The following is a 20,910-nucleotide window of genomic DNA, read 5'->3' as shown; positions in this document are numbered from 1 at the left end:
GGGGTCCAAGCCCCACCCCTTGCTCGCTCACCTCTCCCCTGCTCAGTGAAGGCTCCATGTACTCCTCGCATTTCTGTCTCAGGAGGAGACCTGACTTTCCATCTGAGCATCTCCCTCGTGTGGACTTTCAAACACTTGGTTTCATTCACTTCACCAAAAAAAAAAAAAAACCTTGCTACAGAAGGGATTACCTGTCGTCCCCCACTCTGCAGGAGGAAGGCCTGAGGATCTAGGATATTGGGGCTAGTTTTCCCCAGACACAGCCCGAGCTCCCAGGCCCACTGAATTCAGAACCAGGCTTTTACTAGCACATTATGTGGAGTTGCAGCCCACGTGGCCTCAACCGTGATGTTACAAACAACAAAACCCAGCAGCCGGTGTTGTGAGCACGTCGGCGTGGGCCGGGCAGGCCTCCGCATTCTGCAGGTGCTTCCATTGTGTCCTCTGGGCGCCACTCCTGGTAGACGCCGGTACCGTCCCTACTTTATCCAGGAGGACGCCCAGACTCAGAGATGTTAAGTAACTCGCACAGTGTCACACAGTATGTAAGTGGTGACACTGCGATTTGTTCTGCAAGAGTCCAGAACCCCAACCTTGCTATCCTGACCCCAGGTTCCATTTTCTAGTTTCTAAGTCACTTTCGCTCTCATGATTACATCTAGTTTTCACAAGAACAGTATAAGCAAGTGCTGTCTGCAGTTAGGCGCAGAGGAAACCAGCCCTCAGAGAGGTGAAATGGCTGGTTATATAGCCGGTAAGTGGCAGGTTTCCTAAAGCCGCTTCAGGCGTTCCTTCCACTACAGAAGAGTCACCTACTCACCCCGCAAGGATATTGCAATGATTAGAAAGGTTTTATGGTGGGAGTTATTTTAAAATGTAGGGAGCACTACATATATATGAGGCGAACCATCATCGGTAGCTTGGCACAGGTGGACAGGAAGGCAACAACCCTTTTTGGGGAAGGCCCCTGGAGGTGGTCATCTGGCTCCCACTCACCTTCTAGAGTTGCATCGCCCCCAACCCCCTGATTGGTGCTGCAGAGGAGAGGAGGCAGGCTGGGCTGAAGCAGGCAGTATCTCCGAAGCCAGCCCCCTAAAAGTCAGACCATGCCTGCCAGTATACAGAGGCTACTAATGCTTATTGATTCTGTCACCAAAAATTTATTTGTTGAAATAAACGTGTCAGGACCCAGCTGCATTCTTGTGAGGGCTCCATCAGTGGATAAAAGAGATAAAGTCCCCTGTTCCTTTGGAATTTACATTCCATGAGGGGAGACGGATAATAGACAACAGTGCGACAAAACGTAATGGGGGGAGAGATGGAGGGATTGGTTCAGAGAGATGCTGTTTTTGATACGATGATCAAAGAAAAGTCTTTCTGATAAGGATGGCATTTGAGCAGAGACCAGAGCTGGCGAGGGCACGAGGCATGTGGATATCTGGAGGCAAAGTGTCGGAGACAAAGAGGAAGTGTGTGTAAGAGCCCAAGGCGTGAACATGCTCAGAGTGTTTGAGGAGCAGAGAGGAGGCCGGTGAAACCCGAGTGGATTGTCATTTTGTATTTTGTGACCCAGAATTCCTCTATGAATCAGCTACTTTGGAAAAATGACAAATCCAGTCTAACATGCTGCAAATTCGATATGTTTTTCTTGCTAGTGTCTTAGAATTTTGAAAATGAAAGATCCTTAATAGAATTTAAAAAAAAATTCCGAAGGTGGCCAAAATAGATAAAAGGGAAAAAGACACCCACCGATATGCAAAACAACTTTTGTCATTCTTAGAATGATGCAAATTTAATTATAAAAAAACTTACTTGGGAAAGCAAAGTTACATCAGAAGTATATTCTCAAAAAAAAATGGATTAAAAAAAATCTCTGAAAAATATTCATGGCACAATGTTAACCGAAAATGAAAGGTATTAAATTTTAAGGGATTGTTCTAAACGTGTTAGGACTGCGTATGCACATGGAAAAGAATCCAAAAGAAGCATAGACAAATGAAAACCTTGATTTGATTTAGGGAAGGGTCTGTGGATAATCGTCTTCGTTTTAAATTTATATTATTTCAGAAATGTCTATAATAAAACAATTTGAAAGTGTTGAATGTGCCACAAGACGACCAATGTTAATACCCAAGGAGATGTAAAAGCCATCAGAAAGTAGTTGAATTTTTTCAATTGCTCATTAGATGAACTGAGGTTTAGGCAAATTGTTCTAGAAGCACAAAGAGTGTGAGTGTCTCAGCCAGAAAAGTCTGGGTCGGTGGTTATTGGCTGTGTGACCTCTAGAAAGTCACTTAGCAGCTTTGGATATTGGTTTCATCATCTTTCAAGTGAGGATAATAAGTGAAAATTTAAAGACATGATGTACAATGTGCAGAATAAACAATAAATGGAGGCTCCCTGCACCAATGGAGCTGGGTTTGAGGGGCACCTTGCTACATGGGCACAAAAGAATTATGTTTCCTCCAGTCCTTTTGCAGTTTTTCTCAGGGACAATTGTCAGCCTGGCACATTCATGCAATTTCCCAACTGCCAGTGGGCACAGGCAGTTAAGTCTCCTTAGCAAAACATCTATTTTAAATGTTTTCTTTTCAATTGAACATATGCACTTCTTTTTTTTTTTAAATAGAATTAGATTTTATGAGTCATTGAAGGACAGCAGTTACTTCCTCTCCAAATTTGCTGTCATGGTCCAGCAAGAACTCAGTTGCAAGGCATGCTGGGATGGGCATCAACCCAGAATGCACATGCGGACAGAAGAGGGATGAGGATGGTTCCACTTGTAGATCTGGCCTCTGAGGTCCTGTCCTTCAAGCACCGAGAATGTCCGAGGGGTCCTAGTAACTCGGGATCGGTTCAGGGTTGGCAGGGGGGCCCAGGGGTACGGTTTGATAGAAGGGTGTGGCTGTAGGAAGCTTTGACAGTTGTCTCAGTCAGCAATGGTTGGGTTGCAAGAAGTAGAAAACCTCCTTCTCCAAATTATTGCATTAAGAAGAGAGAAAGAGACAGAATTTTATTGGAAGAATCCAAAGGCAAAGATGTACCTGAGCCTCATGGAGAACTAGAACTTCAAAGCTTTCTAGAATAGATCTCATGTTTCTTTCTCCTGGTTTTCTTTGTTTCTCCCTGATCATGCTAACAACATAACTTCTCTAGCCCCTTGCAGGTTGCCTATCTGCTGAATTCCCAGAGTTCTGATTCATACTCATGAGAAAGAGAATCTGATTGGTTCTAATTTGTACTCTTAGGAAAGAGAATCTGATTGGTTCAGCAAAGGTCAGATGTCTTATTCCTGGCCCATCCACTGATAGATAGTTGGCTACTACTGACTCAGTAGGAACCTTTAAGAAGGGGTTGTATCTACAGGGAAGGGATCACTGGTGCTCCTCTCAAATGGGAGTCACTATTTTGAGTGCAAGGAAACTACGGGTTTGGAGCAGGATATAACCGACTGCTGGTGGTACAGACCCGGCACTGAGTGCCTCCTAGGAGAGGAAGCTGGTGAGAGCTTGGCACGTGTTGGGGCTTTAGGCAACTCAAGCACCTGAGGATCTTGAGGGGACTGAGGAATGCAACCCAGGCATATAAAGTGTGTGCGGGTAGGAAAAGACAGCCTGGTTCCCTTTGCCTTCTTAATGGTGGCCTTTGCATGTTCATTCAGTAATCAAAGGTTTATAGAAATCTAAGGAAGGGGGAGATGGTCCTAGCCCTTGAGAGCTTTGCTCTCTGTGTGGAAGAGCAAGGCTTGGAAAGCCGAAAAAATAAGTTAGAAGAGCATCCATTGCTTGATTCTGAGAAGGATTCTAAGGCTATCGAATATAGAGGAAAGAAAAGTTGTGTGTGATACATGTCCTTGACCATATGGTTACTTGAGGGAGACTCTGAATTTGCATGAATGTGACATGCATCATCTGAATATCTCTGCAAAACTCTCGAAAGAGAAGCTGTCATTACCCCTTTAGGAAGGCAGGGAAGATGTAGTATCTGATGCAAGCTCTCAGAGTGTGCAAACGGTGTCATTGAGACTTGAACCCAGGACTAGTGCATGCTAAAGCCAGGGCTCTCAACCACCGCACTGCAGAGCTTCTCGAGAGCAACAGCTGCATCTGAGCGGTAAGAGAAGCAGCTTACGGACAGGATCGATTCATCTGCCAGCTTCGAAAATCATTAAAGACCATTCAGTAGGCAAATGCTTATTGAAACTCACTTGAAAGCATGGTGCATGTTCTTGGAGTGGCCCACATCCTTGATCCTCTCTGTCTATAGCTTCTTCTTAAAAGTGGCAAGTGTCCCCCCCGCCCCGGCAGTCACATGGGAATCAGTCACATCCCACTTTCAGCCATCTTAGAGAAAGAATGATGATTTCTTTGAATTCTCTGCTCTACCCGGCCTCCCCCTCCCGATAAATTCGGCACATGCCTTGCAGTCACTGTTTTACATTGAACTACGCTTACACTCCCGCTCCAGATGTGAGGCATCCAATCCAACCATTTTGCATGATGCGGTGTGACAGACAGACATTTAGTTTGATTTCCTCACCGACTGAACACGAGAGAGAAAGGGGAAGGGAAATTTAAAATACCTGAAGTCATTGCATGCTCAGGGGACAAGGGCAGTATGTTAATGAAGAATAACAACAATAACAATGGCAGTTTTGGGGGAAGCGCTTTCAAAGTTGAGCAGGCTGCCTAGGTTGAAGAGAAAGATGGAGAGCTTGCCTTTCTGCGCCTTTAATTGGAGTCGACAGTGGAGCACCCACGTAGAAACGTCCTGTAGCCAGCTGGAGCGAACTGGAGCTCAGGAGAAAGACAGGGGAGGGAAATAGAAGTCAAGACTCATCAGCCAGGAGAGATGAAGGCTGAAGGCTTGAGCTGTGACAAGTCCTCGCTGGAAACTTGAGCAATTAGGGGGGCTCAATACCCAACATGTACTTTCTGATTTTCACGGAGTAAAGACAAGAGGTCCTAATCAAGAACCACTTCATGTGACCAGAAGAAAGATCTTTCAAGGCCTTGAAATGATTTATCAGAAGAGTGGGGAGCAAATTCAGATCTCAGGGCACTATGTTGGGGGGATAATTATGTAAGAATCGGAGGCAGTGGGTGAGGACCACTTAGTTAGCTGACGCCCCCGGAGCTTCCTCTTCGTGCTTGTCACGCAATTTCTCTTATCACGTTTTATTTTAGATTCTGGCTCGAGTTGGTTACATATCTCTTTTCACAAAGACTCTGAATTCTCTGAGGGCAAGGCCCATATGCTATTCATCATTGTTTACCCCTTTAACACCTAATACATGACTTGCAAAAATAAATGCTCGAAGAAGTTTCTAAAATGCACCTCGCTGCTCAAGATTGGCTCAAGATTGCCCCTGGCAATGTTTTTCAAATTGGATGTTCCTTACCTTGGAGTGCCAGATGAACTTGGTGGGACATGGACAAATTGCATTTGTTTTAAAAATAATTCAGTTGAGGGACCGATGGCGTGAAGCCAGACTGGATATAGCATAGAGTTGATAGACTCCAGGTACGCATTTTTGTTTTTTTTTGTTTTTTTACAGAGACAATGAATTTCCACTTAGGACTTTGGTATGAAGTTGTAAAATTGTTAAATAATGTGTTTCAGTAAAAAAGTAAAATATATTTTAATGGAAATATGTTTAAAATAAGTAGGTTTTAGTGGATGAGGTGGATAAACGTGGTAAAATCTTGGAACCTGTGTGGGAGACAACCAAAGTTTGAAGTTGATGGCCTCATGCAGTTTATCATAATCTGGTCCTAGCCTTGCCTCGCTCCTTTGTCCTTTGTAACTCTATGCACTCTGCTGTCCTCCTCAGCAATAGCCACAAAATCAGGGGCTTGCAGGGCTAGTTCTATTTTCCAAAATATGCATTAAAATAAACACAAAACTGTAAAGGTAAAGCCTTATGCATCCATAGCCCACCTAAAATCATCTCCCACCACATTTTGGGAAACATTGCTGTTTAGAAATTTATCTGGTTTCCCCACTCATCTGGGTATTCCTTCACATCAGGCAACCTGGATTATTCCCAGCAGCCTCCCTGGCAGTAGAATAATGCCTGGCCTAGTGTGGGCATCATTAATCATTCGTTCGGGAAACAGAGGGAGAGCAGGGTGCCAGCCACATTGTTCAATATATGAAGTACTGGTGTGCCAAAGCCAGACTCAGTGCAGTTCAAAGATGATGGATCTCAGGATTTTCCCACATACGGTTCATGGCAGAAACAAACCACAAAACGTGGCATTATCTACAAGTGGAGCTCTTCTTGATGTTGGGATTCTAACTAATGAGTTTGGGGGGCAAGCTGAGTTCTTCCAAGCTGAAAGCAAGCAAGTGAAATCTCTCCTTCACTTACTTTTCTCTCTGTGGCCAATGCCATCTGCTAGTTTTAAAAATAATTTTTAAAAGCAAGTGTTTTGGTTCCCTTCAACGTGCAGCAAAGACAGATGCTATTTTTAAGGCTTGTTTTCTATCAAAAAAAAAAAAAAAACCCCAAAGAACCAGGGGCTGGGTGTCGGCGGTTCTGACTGACTGTCTCCACTCTGCCACTACCTTGTATGTGACCTTTTCTGCAAGTCTTAAATGCCTTGGACACCGAGAAACAGAAGTGATAACTCTACCTCTCTCTCTGCCTTAGTAAAGATGCTGAGAGAGTGAAGTAGTATCAGTCAGAGAAAGTCCCTTGACTTTGCAAAAATAATTGGTCAACTTGTACTTCTGCCCTGTGACCTGCCAGCTTCTGCCTTATTGTATGACTGGATCTCTCGGTCCTTTCTCGCCCCTCCTGGACTGGAAGCTTTCACAAGGGAGGACACACGCACACATCCATACAATGTCTAGCTCAGAACCTTACACGGAAGCAGCCTGATAAGGTCTGGAACTGACCTGCCTGGGTTCAAATCCTGGCTCTGCCGCTGAACAGCTGAGTAACCGACCATCAGCAAGTTACTTACCCTTTCAGGGCTTGAACTTTCACATCTTAATTTTTTTTTAATTTTTTAAAAAATTTATTTCTGAGAGAGAGAGAGACAGTGTGAGCAGGGGAGAGAGAGAGAGAGAGGGAGACACAGAATCTGAAACAGGCTCCAGGCTCTGAGCTGGCTGTCAGCACAGAGCCCGACACGGGGCTCAAACCCACACACCGTGAGATCATGACCTGAGCCAAAGTCAGACGCTCAACCGACTGAGCCACCCAGGCACCCCAGAACTTTCACATCTTTAAAAGGGGAAGCTCAGTAATACTGTCCTGTTGTATTGTTTAGAGAGATAAGTGAGACAAATATGTAAAGACAGTTGGCTAAGTCACATAATAAATGCTCACAAGATGCAGCTTTCTTTTTTTTTTTAATGTTTTAGTGTTTATTTATTTTTTAGAGAGAGAGACAGAGTGTGAGGGAGGAGCAGAGAGAGAGAGAGAGGGAGACACAGAACTCAAAGCAGAATCCAAGCCTCCACGCTGTCAGCACAGGGCCGGACGTGGGGCTCAAACTCACGAACCATGAGATCGTGACCTGAGCCGAAGTCAGATGCTCAACTGACTGAGCCACCCAGGCTCCCTGGCAGCTTTATTTTATAATAGTTATCATTCCAGTTATTAGACACTCAATACACATTGGGCAAAGGCATCTATGACTGTATTGTATAAAATAAACTTGTGTGAGCCGTAAGAAAGGTTTTGTTAACAGTGGCTGAAACATTTGTGATGGGATCACCATCATGTTAGAGCTCTTAGCGTATGTCAGCTTAGTTCTCTATGGGCTCTCATGTCACAGTCCTGCACGACAACTTTGTGACTTTTGGCGACAGCAAACCTCTTTTGACACTGAAGACCCAGCCATACCAACCTATAAATATAACCAAAACACACATTTCACAAAATAACACCCAGGGGTACTCTGTGCAGAGCGCCCCAGTAATTTCCATTCCATTCTCTCTCTTTTTTTTTAATGTTTATTTTATTACTTATTTTTGAGAGAGAGACAGAGCGTGAATGGGGAAGGAGCAGAGATAGAGGGAGACACAGAATCTGAAGCAGGCTCCAGGCTCCAGGCTCCGAGCTGTCAGCACAGAGCCCGACATGGGGCTGGAACTCATGAACTGTGAGATCATGACCTGAGCTGAAGTTGGACACTCAACCGACTAAGCCACCCACGCGCCCCTCCATTCTCTTTTCTTTTTTTATGAAGTTGATCACGTAGGCATCAAGGAGTGACCTGCCCCAAGTGGAAGTCTCTAAGAAGAGGGGAAGTCATTCGTTCATTTAGCAGACACCCCTTGATACAAGGAAAAAGGAGAAATCTCATGGAGGTGTTTCTCAAGGACCGTGACACTTACGTCTCACTGAGTCCCTGCAACAACACTGTGATTCAGCTATTACTATTATTATTCTTTATCATTATCTCCAGGGAGGAGATCCAGATGTTTAATAACCTTTCCAACTCATCCAGCTATCAGGAAGCAGAACTGGGTTCCAAATCAAGCCTGTTTGACACCATTCTCTGGGCACCTACTAAGTGCTAATTATGGACCAGGAATGGGGCTTATATGGCTGAGAGAACACAAGCCCTGACTCTGAGGGAGTTCATTCACATCTCCCTTGAAAGGCATGTTTAAAGAATCCCTGAATGGAGTATAAATTTCTTTTTTCTGGCTCAAATTCCTTTCCTTCTGGGTATGCCCTCTGAGGTCACTCAAATTCTAAGAATTCATTTTTTCCTATAATCACTATGTTAGTTAGTTATGTTACAATACCTCAATATTCAATGGCTTAAAACCATGATAAACATTTATTATCTCACCGTTTCTGCGGGTCAGGAACTCACGAGTGGCTAACCTGGGTGGTTCTAGCTTTGGGGTCTCACATGAAAGTTGTAGGCAGGTGGTCAGCTTGGACTGCAGTCATCAGAAGGCTTGACTGAGGCTGGAGGCTTTGTTCCCAAGGTGGTTCCTTCCCTTGGCTGGGGAGTTGGTGCTGGCCATTGGTGGGAGGCCTTGGTTCTTGGCCAAATGTACCTTCCCATGCGCTGCTTGAGCATTTCCATGACACGGTGGCCAACTTCCCCAAACAAATGATCCAAGAGAGAGCAAAATGGAAGCTGCAATATCTTTTGTGACCCAGTCATGGAAATCATACACTGTCATTTTTACAGTATTCTTTTTTTTTAAATGTTTATTTATTTATTTTGAGAGAGAGAGAGAGAGATAACCTCAAGCAGGCTTCATGCTGTCAACGCAGAGTCTGATGCGGGGCTAAATCTCATGAAACGTGAGATCATGACTTGAGCCAAAATCAAGAGTGGGACACTTAACCTACTGAGCCACCCAGGTGTCCTCATTTCTACACCATTCTTCTGGTTATGCAAGTCAGTTCTATTCCTTGTAGAAAGAGGCTGCAGAAGGACGTGAGTACCAGGAGGCAAAAGTCAGAGGGCCCTCATGCAGGCTGGTTCCCACAGCTACCTTTTATCTGTAGCATAATCCATGGATTTATTTTCCACTCTTTACTACAATTAACTTTTATCCTAAACCGTAGTATCCATTAAGTCACAATATTAATCTGCTAGTTACATTTTCTAGTACAAACAAATATAACATTGTGGTTATTAATTTTTTAAAAAATTCATGTACCGCCTGTGCCCAGCTACATACTTCCAGTGGCACAAACACTCCACCTGGGGAAATAATGGGCCAGGCAAACAGGGGCTTGTCACAGAGTTCTGGGCGTTTTGATCATAAACCCCAGCTCTTCCCTGCTCTCCATTTGGAACGTGAGAAATACGGGATACTGATGTGGCTGTTTGCTCTCCTCTCCCAGGACCGCCTGTACTTTGTGATGGAGTATGTGAATGGGGGTGACCTCATGTACCACATCCAGCAAGTTGGCCGGTTTAAGGAGCCTCATGCTGTGTAAGTACAAACTTGTGCTCTGCTTTTTTTCCCCTGTGAGATCCTTGCATGTTAGTTCCCTTGGATTTTTAGCTAAATGGAATTGTTAGCATCTTGAGCTGGTTCATGATACATGTATGGCCAGGGGAAAAAGTTATTCTGCTTGATATGGGATCCTTCTTCCCCCCCACCCCCTCCACCCCCAACCAGCTAAGACCCTGAAGCTTGAAAACCACAGCTCTTTTTTATCTCTGATGTTTTGCCCCAACTCCTAAGGGAAAGGCCCCATAGATCCCTTGGGGGATATCCTTGTAGGTTTTGTTTATTCATTTGTCAGTATTTGTTGAGAGCTTAGTATGTGCCTGAGCCCAGAGGGTTTGTAGAAACTTGCTCAAGATCACAGAGCTAGTTTGAGACAGATCCACATTCTGACCCAGATTTTTACTCTTGTTCCCTGCCTTGCACCGCTCTCTCTCGGTTGCCCTCATTCCCAGAGGATGAGGAATCAAGTTGCATTGTGGCGGTGCCCTGTGGCTCCTGGGTGGGGAGACTGATTCGGTTTTTTGGAACTGTGTTTCCCCTGCTGGGTCCATTCTGTCCCTGTCAGTCCCCAAGGCAGCTAGAATCTTCTGAGAACAGGATCTCATCATGTTCCTCCCCTGCTGTTGGTGAACAGGGACAGCAAGTCATAGGATTAGTAGCACTAGCCTCTCCTGAGGATTTCGCTAAGATCTTATTGTCCCTCTGCAAAGCCCCCCGGGGCTCAATCTAAGGCTCCATCTGGTCACTCCCATGGCTTTCTGGCTTCTGTTCTGTTCAGCTCTACCCCCTCTCATCCTACCTGCCAAGGTTGTGAGCACAGTATTCTGGTGGGTTTGCATTCTTGAGCTTCCAGATCTGGTCACAATTCCCATAAGACCAGGGGGTTGGCTCTTACTCTCCTTCTAATGCCTAATTGACCACAGACCCTAATCCCATTATCACACGGAACAAATTGTCAGGAAGCTTAACATAGTTCCCTAAAGCCCTGCCTAACCCTGTGGTATAACTGGACTTTTTGCTTCTCTCAAGATCTCTTTTCTTCTCAGCCTTTACTAAAAGGTTACACTTTAGGGGCTCCTGGATGGCTCAGTCCAACTCTTGGTTTCAGGCTCAGGTCATGATCTCACAGTTCGTGGGATTGAGCCCCGTATTGGAATCTGCGCTGACAGTGTGGAGCCTGCTTGGGGCTCTCTTTTGCTCTCTCTCTCTGCCTCTCCCCACCTCACTCTCAAAATGAATAAAAAGAGCTTACCCTTTAGACGGATGTTGTGCCTTTCATTAGCGATATAACTTGGCCAAGTTATTTTCTGTCACTAAGCCTCCATTTCCTCACGTAAGGAAGAGGGAGGTAATCGTAGGGCCTACCTCACAGAACTGTTATTAGAATTTAATCAGCTGATAACCTAAAATGGTGGTATGTAGACAGTAAGCCGTCAACAGTTTAGCTGTTACTATTCAGATACTGGATTTGTCGTAGACAGAAATTGTCACTCTCCACCCAGTCCATCCCCTCCCAGGGCCTCCCCCGCCCAAGGCCTCCTCCCCACTGAGCAAGTACTGAACCCTGTCCCCACGCTGATTTGTCCTTAAGGCAGCCTCCTGGCTCTCTCAACTCTGTCCACACATCTACACTCCCGTACGTTGTTTTATGAGACACGTGGCTGACCATCCGTGGTGGGATGTTAATGCCCTACGCCTGGTTCAATATTGTATTGAATTCTGAGGGTTTGCCAGGCATATGGTGTCCTTGAATCTCTCCATCACTTTTTTTTTTTCTAATTCCAGATTTTACGCTGCAGAAATTGCCATCGGTCTCTTCTTCTTACAGAGCAAGGGCATCATTTACCGGTAAGTGAGCACTGCTACCCTTTCCAGCCTCGCGGCTCCCTCAGCTCCTTCCCTCCCTGCCTCTTTCTGTAACTGCTTTTAAAATTAGAATCCGTGGTGGGGGAGGAGTCCTCCAGTCCTGAGTTAGGCATGTGTTCTGTCAGGCAGCGTCGCCCACTGCCCTGGCAAAGTTTGGGCAGCTCTAGATGGCGATGGAAGATCTCTATGGACTCCACCGCCAGTGATGGTTCAGAGCCTCAGTGTGAGACCATTCGCTTTAAGAAGGGGAGGCTCACCAGTGGGGGCCTGGCACTTCCTTCTCTTGCCTTTGGACCCCCGATTTGGGGGAGCAAGCAAAGAATCTCGGCTGGCAGGATTTGATGGATCCTATTATTATGAAACATTTTTTTTTCTTTTGCATGTAACTATAGTTTAGAAATGAATCTCTGAAATGCTTGCCCTGAAAGACAGATTAAGTTCAGGACTTGGCATTTGCCCGTTTTTGGAGGAGCAAGTGTATGATCATAGCTGTGTGAGTCATACCGTTTTATATTTCACGCAAGGCAGACTACTAAGCCTGAGGCTGCTATTGGTCAGTGAGTCCAGGGCGTACAATTCTCCTGATGCCACATGGATGCAAATGGCATAGGCAGTGCAGGCTTGGGCTGGCTGGTTATGCAAGAGAGGCTAGCAGGGGTACGGGGCTTTCAAAGGGTGCTTGGCATGGGCGAGCATATATTGAAAAGATTGTGACTAGCCATGAAATTCCATGTCGTTCATTTATTTAACATACATTCATTAAAAGCCTACTATGTGCGGCGCACTCTTCCTAGATGGTGTGGATGCAGCAGGGAAGGAAATGGGCAAAACCACCTGGCTTTGCAGAGCTTCTTTAGTAGTGGTTGGAGACAGATCTGTAAATCCCACAGATACAGTCTGTCAGGTCGTGATAAGTGCTGTGGAGTAAAGTCGAGCCGGGGAGGGGGCTGGTGTGTGCTACATGGTGAGCGGGGTGTCTGTAATTCTGTGGCGAGCATGGGATCAGGCCCTGGAGGGATAGGTGACCTGAAAGTCTTGAACACCTTGGTGCAATCGAAGGCCATGAGACCAAAAAGGTGTGAAGAGATGAACCCTGGTGGGCTCAAGGCAGATGGTGGAGGGGAGACCATGGGCACTGGTGCATTGGAGGGATGGGAAGTGTGTACCTTGCCAGAAGCCTGCAGAGTCCAGGAGCTTTTTTTTTCACTCCTTGAAGTGGCAATACGAAGCTAGTGGGGAAGGACAAGCGCCCTGAGTACATAGAGTCCCTACTCTCCGGAGTTATTCCTGAGAGTGGAGGGATGAAGGTCCGGAAGAGAAGTGGTTTCACCTAGCACATGGGTGAGCTCAGTGAAGAAATAGAAAGAGAGAGAAAAAGAAGAATTTAAACTGTAAATCGCATGCTCATTCTGGCTATGCTTGCCCTCAATGAACCTGTACCATTGCATGTGCCCCTGTGGGGGCACCTCTGAAGCCCCCGATTCCATTTGACCACCACAGTGCCAAATCGAACTCTGGTGTTGACAGGCACACATTATTTTTCCTGTGACATGACCCCCTAATTCAAGCCAGTGACTTCAGCAGGTGCTTAACTAAAGAAAGGGGGATTGTGGGTAATCATTGGGTCTACATGATTTTCACCTTATTTGCTGACATTAGAACCTAACTCTTGTGCGGGATGGGTCTTGACTAGAATAGAACTGGCCACTCAGGACTGCTGAGCAGATTAAATGTGAGACTGCAAGTTTATGGGAAGAAAATCCAGTCCCATCCAAGGGACCAGGAAAGGAAGTAGAGTTTCCTGTCAGTTGGGTTAGAATCCAGGGCTAGGTTTCCAATCTAGTAGTGACGTGGATTGGGACCTGGCATCCAGGACCTTTGCCATTCAGGTCATAAAATACAAAGATTAAATTTCAGGTGCTGAGACTTTGGCTAACTCAAAGCTCTCTCTCATAACTACACCTTCTCCCATTCTTCCTCAACTAGTCATATTTTTTAGGGGACATTTATCACTCTTTTAGGGCATTCAGCATCTGAATTCCTTTCATTTGTGTGTAGAAACAGAGTTTAGCTCCTACTATAGAGAGAGAAAGTGTCAGATACTTTCACAGCCTTCCTGCAGCAAGGGCAGACACATAACCCAGGCTTTGACACTTGTCACACTCATACAACACCGTGAATCAGAAGATAGTGACCAAGAAAGGCAGGGACTGTAGAATCGAGAGTGGCCATAGTAATCAGCCACATCTCGTTTCCAGAGGCAGGAGGGGAAGTACTTCTCAGCAACAGCATCCAGAGTCCAGCATTAGGCCTCATGGAACAAGACCTCTGTGGGGGCATCTGTGACATCTTCACTGGACTAGCTCTGCAGTTAAGCAGTTAAGCATTGCTTCTGACTGCCTTGCCTCCACATCTGGTTCTGTAGCCTCCCTGGAGATTCTGTGAATCCCAATACCTTTTTAACAATTCCTATCTAGGTTGAAATGGTCAGAGTTGAGTTTTTTGCTCAGTCAAGAACCTTGATTGAGACAGAGTGTTTGAAATTGATAACAAATGAAAATTGTAAAAACAAAAATCACAAAACAGAAGATGTGTGGTGTTATAACTTCATTGAAATTACCTTCATGTGGTAAAAGTCTTTTTCCCTCTTCAGTCAGCTCTACAGTTCACTGAACAATTCTTATATAAAGAGGATGAGGAATTATGTTAGACTTGCCCTCTCTGAGGACCATGGCTGGAGATGTTGGGTGGAGGGCAAACAAAGATCCTTCCAAGCTTAGAGTCTTATTTATGGATCACCATCCCTAGAATGTGTGATGATTTTGCCCTTGATGGATTTCTGAAAATGTAAACAATTGCTCCAGCCCCCCTTTGAAACAGAAATGAAGGATTATTACATTGAGCCAAAGAACGCAGTAGACTATGAAAATGCCAGTCTGTGACAGTGAATATGACTGGGGTGTCCCCTAGCGGCACAACCTGTTGGCCCTTGGCACCTGAAACTCCTTTGCTGGAACACATGAAGATGTTATCAGTTCCCTAGTTGCCCCAGCTGACTGTTTTGGAGCATGTGGTCAAGCTGAGGGGAATGTCATGGGTCTCTGTTATTCAAGTCACACGTAGACCTGGCATATTTATGTGAAGCAAGTTGCTGCAACATCTAGTTTTTCACATCCTAAGCTGGCATTCAGAGACCACTGTGGCTTGTAGAGAAGAATGAAGCCTGGATATGGGTGGTACCATGGACAGTGCCAAAGATCATGGATTGTTGCTTTTGGCAAACAGACGGTGCAAGTGGGCATCCCCATGGACCTCAGAGACACAGATAGGAGGTGCCAATGTATTTTTTTTTCTGATTGTATTCTTTTAGTCGAAAGTGATGACAGCAACTGAATTCAAACTAACTTGTTAATAGAGGCATTTTTTTTGGCTTACATAACTGAAAAGTCCAGGGGACAGATCTGACTTATGCGTGCATGGATCCAGGGGCTCAAATGATGTTATGAGTGTTCACTTTATCAACTCTCTTTTAGGCTCTTCTTTATCTATACTAGCTTTCTAGTTCTTCTGGTGACCCCTGGAACTTCTAGACTTACATTCTACTGCCTGAACAATCCCAGTGTAAAAAGATCTCCTCTCTTTTTTGACAATACCAGCAAAAGTGCCAGGGCTGATGCTCAATGGCTTTGACTAGCTCATACTGGATCACATAGCCATTCCTGAAGCTATCACTGTGACCAGCAGGGTGGGGTGCATCCTATGGCCAGAACAGGCCCACATGACCACTTCTGGAGCCAGGAGCTAGGATCAGCACCACCAACCAAGAATCGGGGAAGGGTGATCCTTCAAAGGAATATTGGGATGCTCTCATCACAAGATGCTAAAATAGGTAGCGACCACAGATGTCCCACCACCCAATGAAGGTGACTTAAGGTAGAGATCCGAATTGTATAGTAGACCGTCTTATTTCTCAGGAAAGTGGACTCTATTGAGATCAAGGAAGATTTGCCCACAGATCATTTCTCCTCATTGGTACTGAAACACCAAGTGTTGACACTGGAGTAGACATTTAGGGAAGATGAAGGTGTGATGATATTGGAGTACCCCAATATGCTGGGAATGTGCAAGCATTTACAAAAATAATCAAGCTCTCCTATCCACACAGATGAAATAAAAGAATGAAAGTATAGCACATGTCCTTCAGGTTAAAAGCTCAAATGTAACCTTCATGGAGGTGACACATCCTGACATCCTGTTTACAGAAACCTTCCCCGGTTACTAACTCATCATCCTCTTCATCTTCTTCACACCACCCATCAAAATCTGCAATAATCATGCTTAGAGATTTGAACACTTATTAATTGTCTTTTCCCCTATACTGGAATTTAATCTGAACAAGGACAAGATGTTTATCTCATTCACAGTATATTTCTAGCTCCAAGCATAGTGCCTGTCACACTAGGTGTGCAACATATTTTTTTTTAATTGAAACTATCAACGGAGCTCTTGGGGTCATGTGCTAGGAATCAGCCTAGGAGAGCTTAGAGTGCTTGAAGCTAAATCAGATTCTTCCCATCAGTTGTTTTATTTTTTCTCCATGATCTTCAGAGTTTTTTTCAAAAATAATAATTTTGTGAAGAATATATCTTGCTATGAAATATAAGGGGTCCTTAACATACAAAGATTAGCTCTATGGATGCTCTGCTCTTTATTTAGCTTCCTGTCGATCTCTTCTCTCAGAGCTGCTGTCTCATTGTGTCCTCATGAGATGCTTGGCACAGTTGCATCTGTAGAAAAAGAAAAACAGGGGCACCTGGGTGGCTTAGTCGGTTAAGCGTCCGACTTTCGCTCAGGTCATGATCTCACAGTTCGTGGGTTTGAGCCCCGCGTCGGGCTCTGTGCTGACTGCCAGCTCAGAGCCTGGAGCCTGTTTCAGTCTGTGACTCCCTCTCTCTCTGACCCTCTCCTGCTCACACTGTCTCTCTCTCTCTCTTTCTCCTAGAAATAAATAAATTAAAAAAAAAACATTAAAAAAATTTTTTAAAAGAAAAAGAAAAACACACAAGTGTGTAGACCCTTCTTTATCTGCCATATTATAAGCTACTGGGGGGCGAGGACTGGTTTATATCCACTATTGTCCCCAAAACCTAGCATGGTGTTTTGCACAGCATGGGTGATTGTTGGTTGACTTGAAATAAATAGCATTTATTAAATCTTTAAATTCTTATGTCTGCTGCAGTGACCTCAAACTTGACAATGTGATGCTGGATTCAGAGGGCCACATCAAGATTGCTGATTTTGGCATGTGTAAAGAGAACATCTGGGATGGGGTGACCACCAAGACATTCTGTGGCACCCCAGACTACATCGCCCCTGAGGTGAGAGCGGATGGGACCCCAAACACATCCACATGGCATTGATGTCTCCTCTGTACCCTGGGTGGCCATGGCAGAACTGGGAAAGGTTCAGGGGGTACCTGGCAAGCAATCCTCAGGCTGGTCCTTCTCCTATACTCTAACTCATTCCTTTGAGATCACACATGCAAATTAACTTAGCACACATCCAGAAGCTCAGGCCCAAAATACATCAAGGTTTGGTGGAAAATTTAAATAAAACTCAAAAAGAACCATCCACTGCACATCAGTAAAATTCTTCAAGCTGCGATGGCTCATGGCCATATGATACTGCCTAATTATGACATTGAAACATTTGTTAAGAGGAGGGAAAGAGAGAGAGACAGACAGAGAGGGCTTTCCTGGGCTGACATATGACACAAGATCTGTGTACTGATACTAAACCCTGAGAGACTCAGAATTTTCCTTGCTGTGAGTAAGATATAAATGAAAGGGAAAAGATTTAATTCTAGTGCCTCCCCCTCCCTTCCCAAAGGAAACGGTCAGTTGCAGAATGGATTTCCCCAACATGGCATGGTACAGAATCTGTGCCAGATGATAGCCTTCCTTTTTCTCTGAATTGGTGCTCAGAGAAGTGGCATTTTGCAATCTGTTACTAGATTTTTAAGGAAAGGAACTAAGGATGTGACACAGAGCCTTGGAAATGGGTATTCTAGAATTCCTTTCTTGACGGTCGCTTATATGGAACAATGGTGATGGGAGGTCCCATGGAATTAAATATCTGGTTCAAAATTTAAAACCTGCATATTCTTATCAAAGCAGGTCCTCTTCTAGGAACTAAGCTTGCAGTTCACACATATACACATGCAGCTGATAGGATACGTGTTCAAAGTCCTTTCTTCATTACAGTGCTATTTATAAATAATGAAAAATAGGAAATAACCTCAGTGACTATCAATAAAGGAATGGTTAACTAAAATATATTACATTCACATTAAGAATTATCATGCAGCTCTTCTAAAGATCAGAGTACATCTGTATATACTAACTTGAACAATGTCTATCAATCCAGGAGTGAGCAAAAGACTGAATTATTTATAGTATGGAATACCACATCAATTCAATTCAGATGAGCTAGTTAGGGGAATACTACATCAATTCAATTCAGACGAGCTAGTTAGGGGCACCTGGGTGGCTCAGTTGGTTAAGCGTCCGACTTCTGCTCAGGTCAAGATCTCATGGTTCATGGGTTCAGGCCCCGCATTAGGCTCTGTGCTGACAGCTCAGAGCCTGGAGCCTGCTTCAGATTCTGTGTCTCCCTTTCTCTCTGCCCCTCCCCTGCTAACATGTTCTCTCTCAAAAATAAATTAACATTATAAAAATTTTTAAAAAAAGAGTGAGTTAGATACATATGTAGATATGGAAAGATCTTTCAGACATATTGTTATGAGAAAAAAATCAAGGTACAGTGAACAACTATATGCCAACAAGCTGGACAGCTTAGAAGAAATGGAATAATTTTAGAAACATGCAACTTACCAAGACTGAATCAGGAAGAAATAGAAAATCTGAATAGACCAATTACTAGTAAAGAGATTGAATTTATAATCAAAAATCTCCCAACAAAGAAAAACCCAGGACTAGATGGCTTCACTAGTGAATTTTACCAAGCATTTTAAGAAGAATTAACATCAATCTTTCTTAGATTTTTCTGAAAAATCAAAGAGGAGGGAAGACTCACAAGTTATTTTAGATCAGCATTATTCTAATACCAATAACAGAAAGAACACTACTAGAAAAGAAAACTACAGACCAATATCCCTGATGAATACAGATACAAAAACTCTTAGTAAAATACTAACAGACTGCATTCAGGAGCACATTAAAAGGACCATTCACTATGATCAATCAAGTGGGATATATCCCTGGGATGCAAGGATGACTCAGCATGTGCAAATCAATCATTGTAATACATCACATTAATAGAATAAAAGAAAAGAATCATATCATTTCAATAGATGCAGAAAAAGCAGGAATAAAACAAAAGTGTCCATTTTCACTACTCTTATGCAACATAGTACTAGAAGTCCTAGCTAGAGCAACCAGGCAAGAAAAAGAAATATCAGAATTGGAAAAGAAGCAGTAAAAATGGTCTCTATTTGCATATAACATGATTTTATATGTAGAAGAGCCTAAACACTCAACCGAAACTGTTAGAAGAGAATCAATGAATTTAGTAAAGATATAAAATTAGTATACAAAATCAGTAGCATTTCTATCCACTAACAATGAATTTTCTGAAAATTAAATAAAGAAATGGATCTCATTTGCAAGAGCATCAACAACAATAAAATACTTAGGAATAAATTTAACTAAGAAGGTGAAGTATTTCTACTCTGAAACCTACAAGATGTTACTGAAAGAAATTGAAGATACAAATAAATGGAAAGACATCCCATGTTCATGGATTAGAAGAATTAATATTGTTAAAATATCAGTACTACCAAAAGCTATCCATCAACTCAATACAATCTCTATCAAGATTTCAACTTCATTTTTTAAAGAAGTACAAAAAACACTCCTCAAACTTATATGGAAGCACAAAGACCCCAAATAGCTAAAGAAATGAGAAAGAAGTACGAAGCAGGAGGCATTGCACTTCCTGATTTGAAGCTATACTATAAAGCTACAGTTATCAAAACAATATGGTACTGGCATAAAAATAGATAAGTAGAATGGAACAGAAATGAGAGCCCAGAACAAAACTTAACAATATATAACCAACTAATGCTTAACAAATACTTAATGCAGAAGACAGTCTCTTTAATAAATGGTGCTGAGATAATTGGGTATTCATATGTAAAAGAATGAGGGGTGCCTGGATGGCTCAGTTGGTTGAGCATCCAACTTTGGCTCAGGTCATGATCTCACAGTTCATGAGTTCAAGCCCCATGTCAGGCTCTGTGCTGACAGCTCAGAGCTTGGAGCCTGCTTCAGATTCTGTGTCTTCCTCTCTCTCTTTTCTCTCTCTCTCTCTGCCCCTCCCCTTCATATTCTCTCTCTCTCTCAAATAAATATTACAAAAAAATTAAAAAGAAAAAAAAAGAATGAGAGTGGACCCGTATCTTACACCACTCACAGAAATTAACTCAAAAAGGATTAATAACTTAAATGTAAGACCTGAAGCCATGAAACTTCTAGAAGAAAACATAGAAACAAAGCTCCTCAATATGGGCCTCATTAGTGATTTTTTGGATATGACACCTAATGTACAAGCAATAAAATCAAAACAAGTCTGACCTCAAACTAAAAAGGTTATGCACAGAAAAAAAAAAAGACAAAACACTAACAAAGTGAGAAGAGAACCTAGAGAATGGGGGGAAATATTTGCAAACCACATATCTGATAAGGGGTCAATATCCAAAATATATAAAGAACTCCTACAACTAAATAGCAGAAATGAAACAAAACAAATAACCCAATTTAAAAAATGGGCAAAGGACCCAAATAGACATTTCTCCAAAGAAAACAAACGAAAGGCCAACAGGTACAGGAAAAGATACTCGACATCACTCATCACTAGGGAAATGCAAATTAAAACCACAATGAGACTGTCACCTTACACCATTGTTAGAATGGCCATCATGAAACAGACAAGAGAGAACTGGCAAGGGTATGGAGAAAAGGGAACCCTCTACACTACTGGTGGGAATGTAAATTGATGCAGCCACTGTGGAAAACAGTG

General features: G+C 43.5%; 1 protein-coding gene across 1 annotated transcript in view; it reads left to right on the top strand.

Annotated features, from left to right (window-relative positions):
* PRKCB (protein kinase C beta) overlaps nt 1-20,910 on the top strand; it is a 327,110-nt gene that overhangs the window by 270,384 nt on the left and 35,816 nt on the right. Inside the window, exons 12-14 of the mRNA XM_077760560.1 lie at nt 9,833-9,924; nt 11,731-11,793; nt 17,051-17,189. Of these exons, the coding sequence (XP_077616686.1) occupies nt 9,833-9,924; nt 11,731-11,793; nt 17,051-17,189 (294 nt within the window). The remainder of the gene's footprint in view (nt 1-9,832; nt 9,925-11,730; nt 11,794-17,050; nt 17,190-20,910) is intronic.

This window comes from Crocuta crocuta, unplaced genomic scaffold, assembly GCF_008692635.1.
Source record: "Crocuta crocuta isolate KB4526 unplaced genomic scaffold, BGI_CrCroc_1.0 scaffold73, whole genome shotgun sequence".
In the NCBI taxonomy this organism is placed as follows: Eukaryota; Metazoa; Chordata; class Mammalia; order Carnivora; family Hyaenidae; genus Crocuta; species Crocuta crocuta.
The sequence above is the reverse complement of the archived record's forward strand: the minus strand, read 5'-3'. Positions and strand labels throughout refer to the sequence as shown.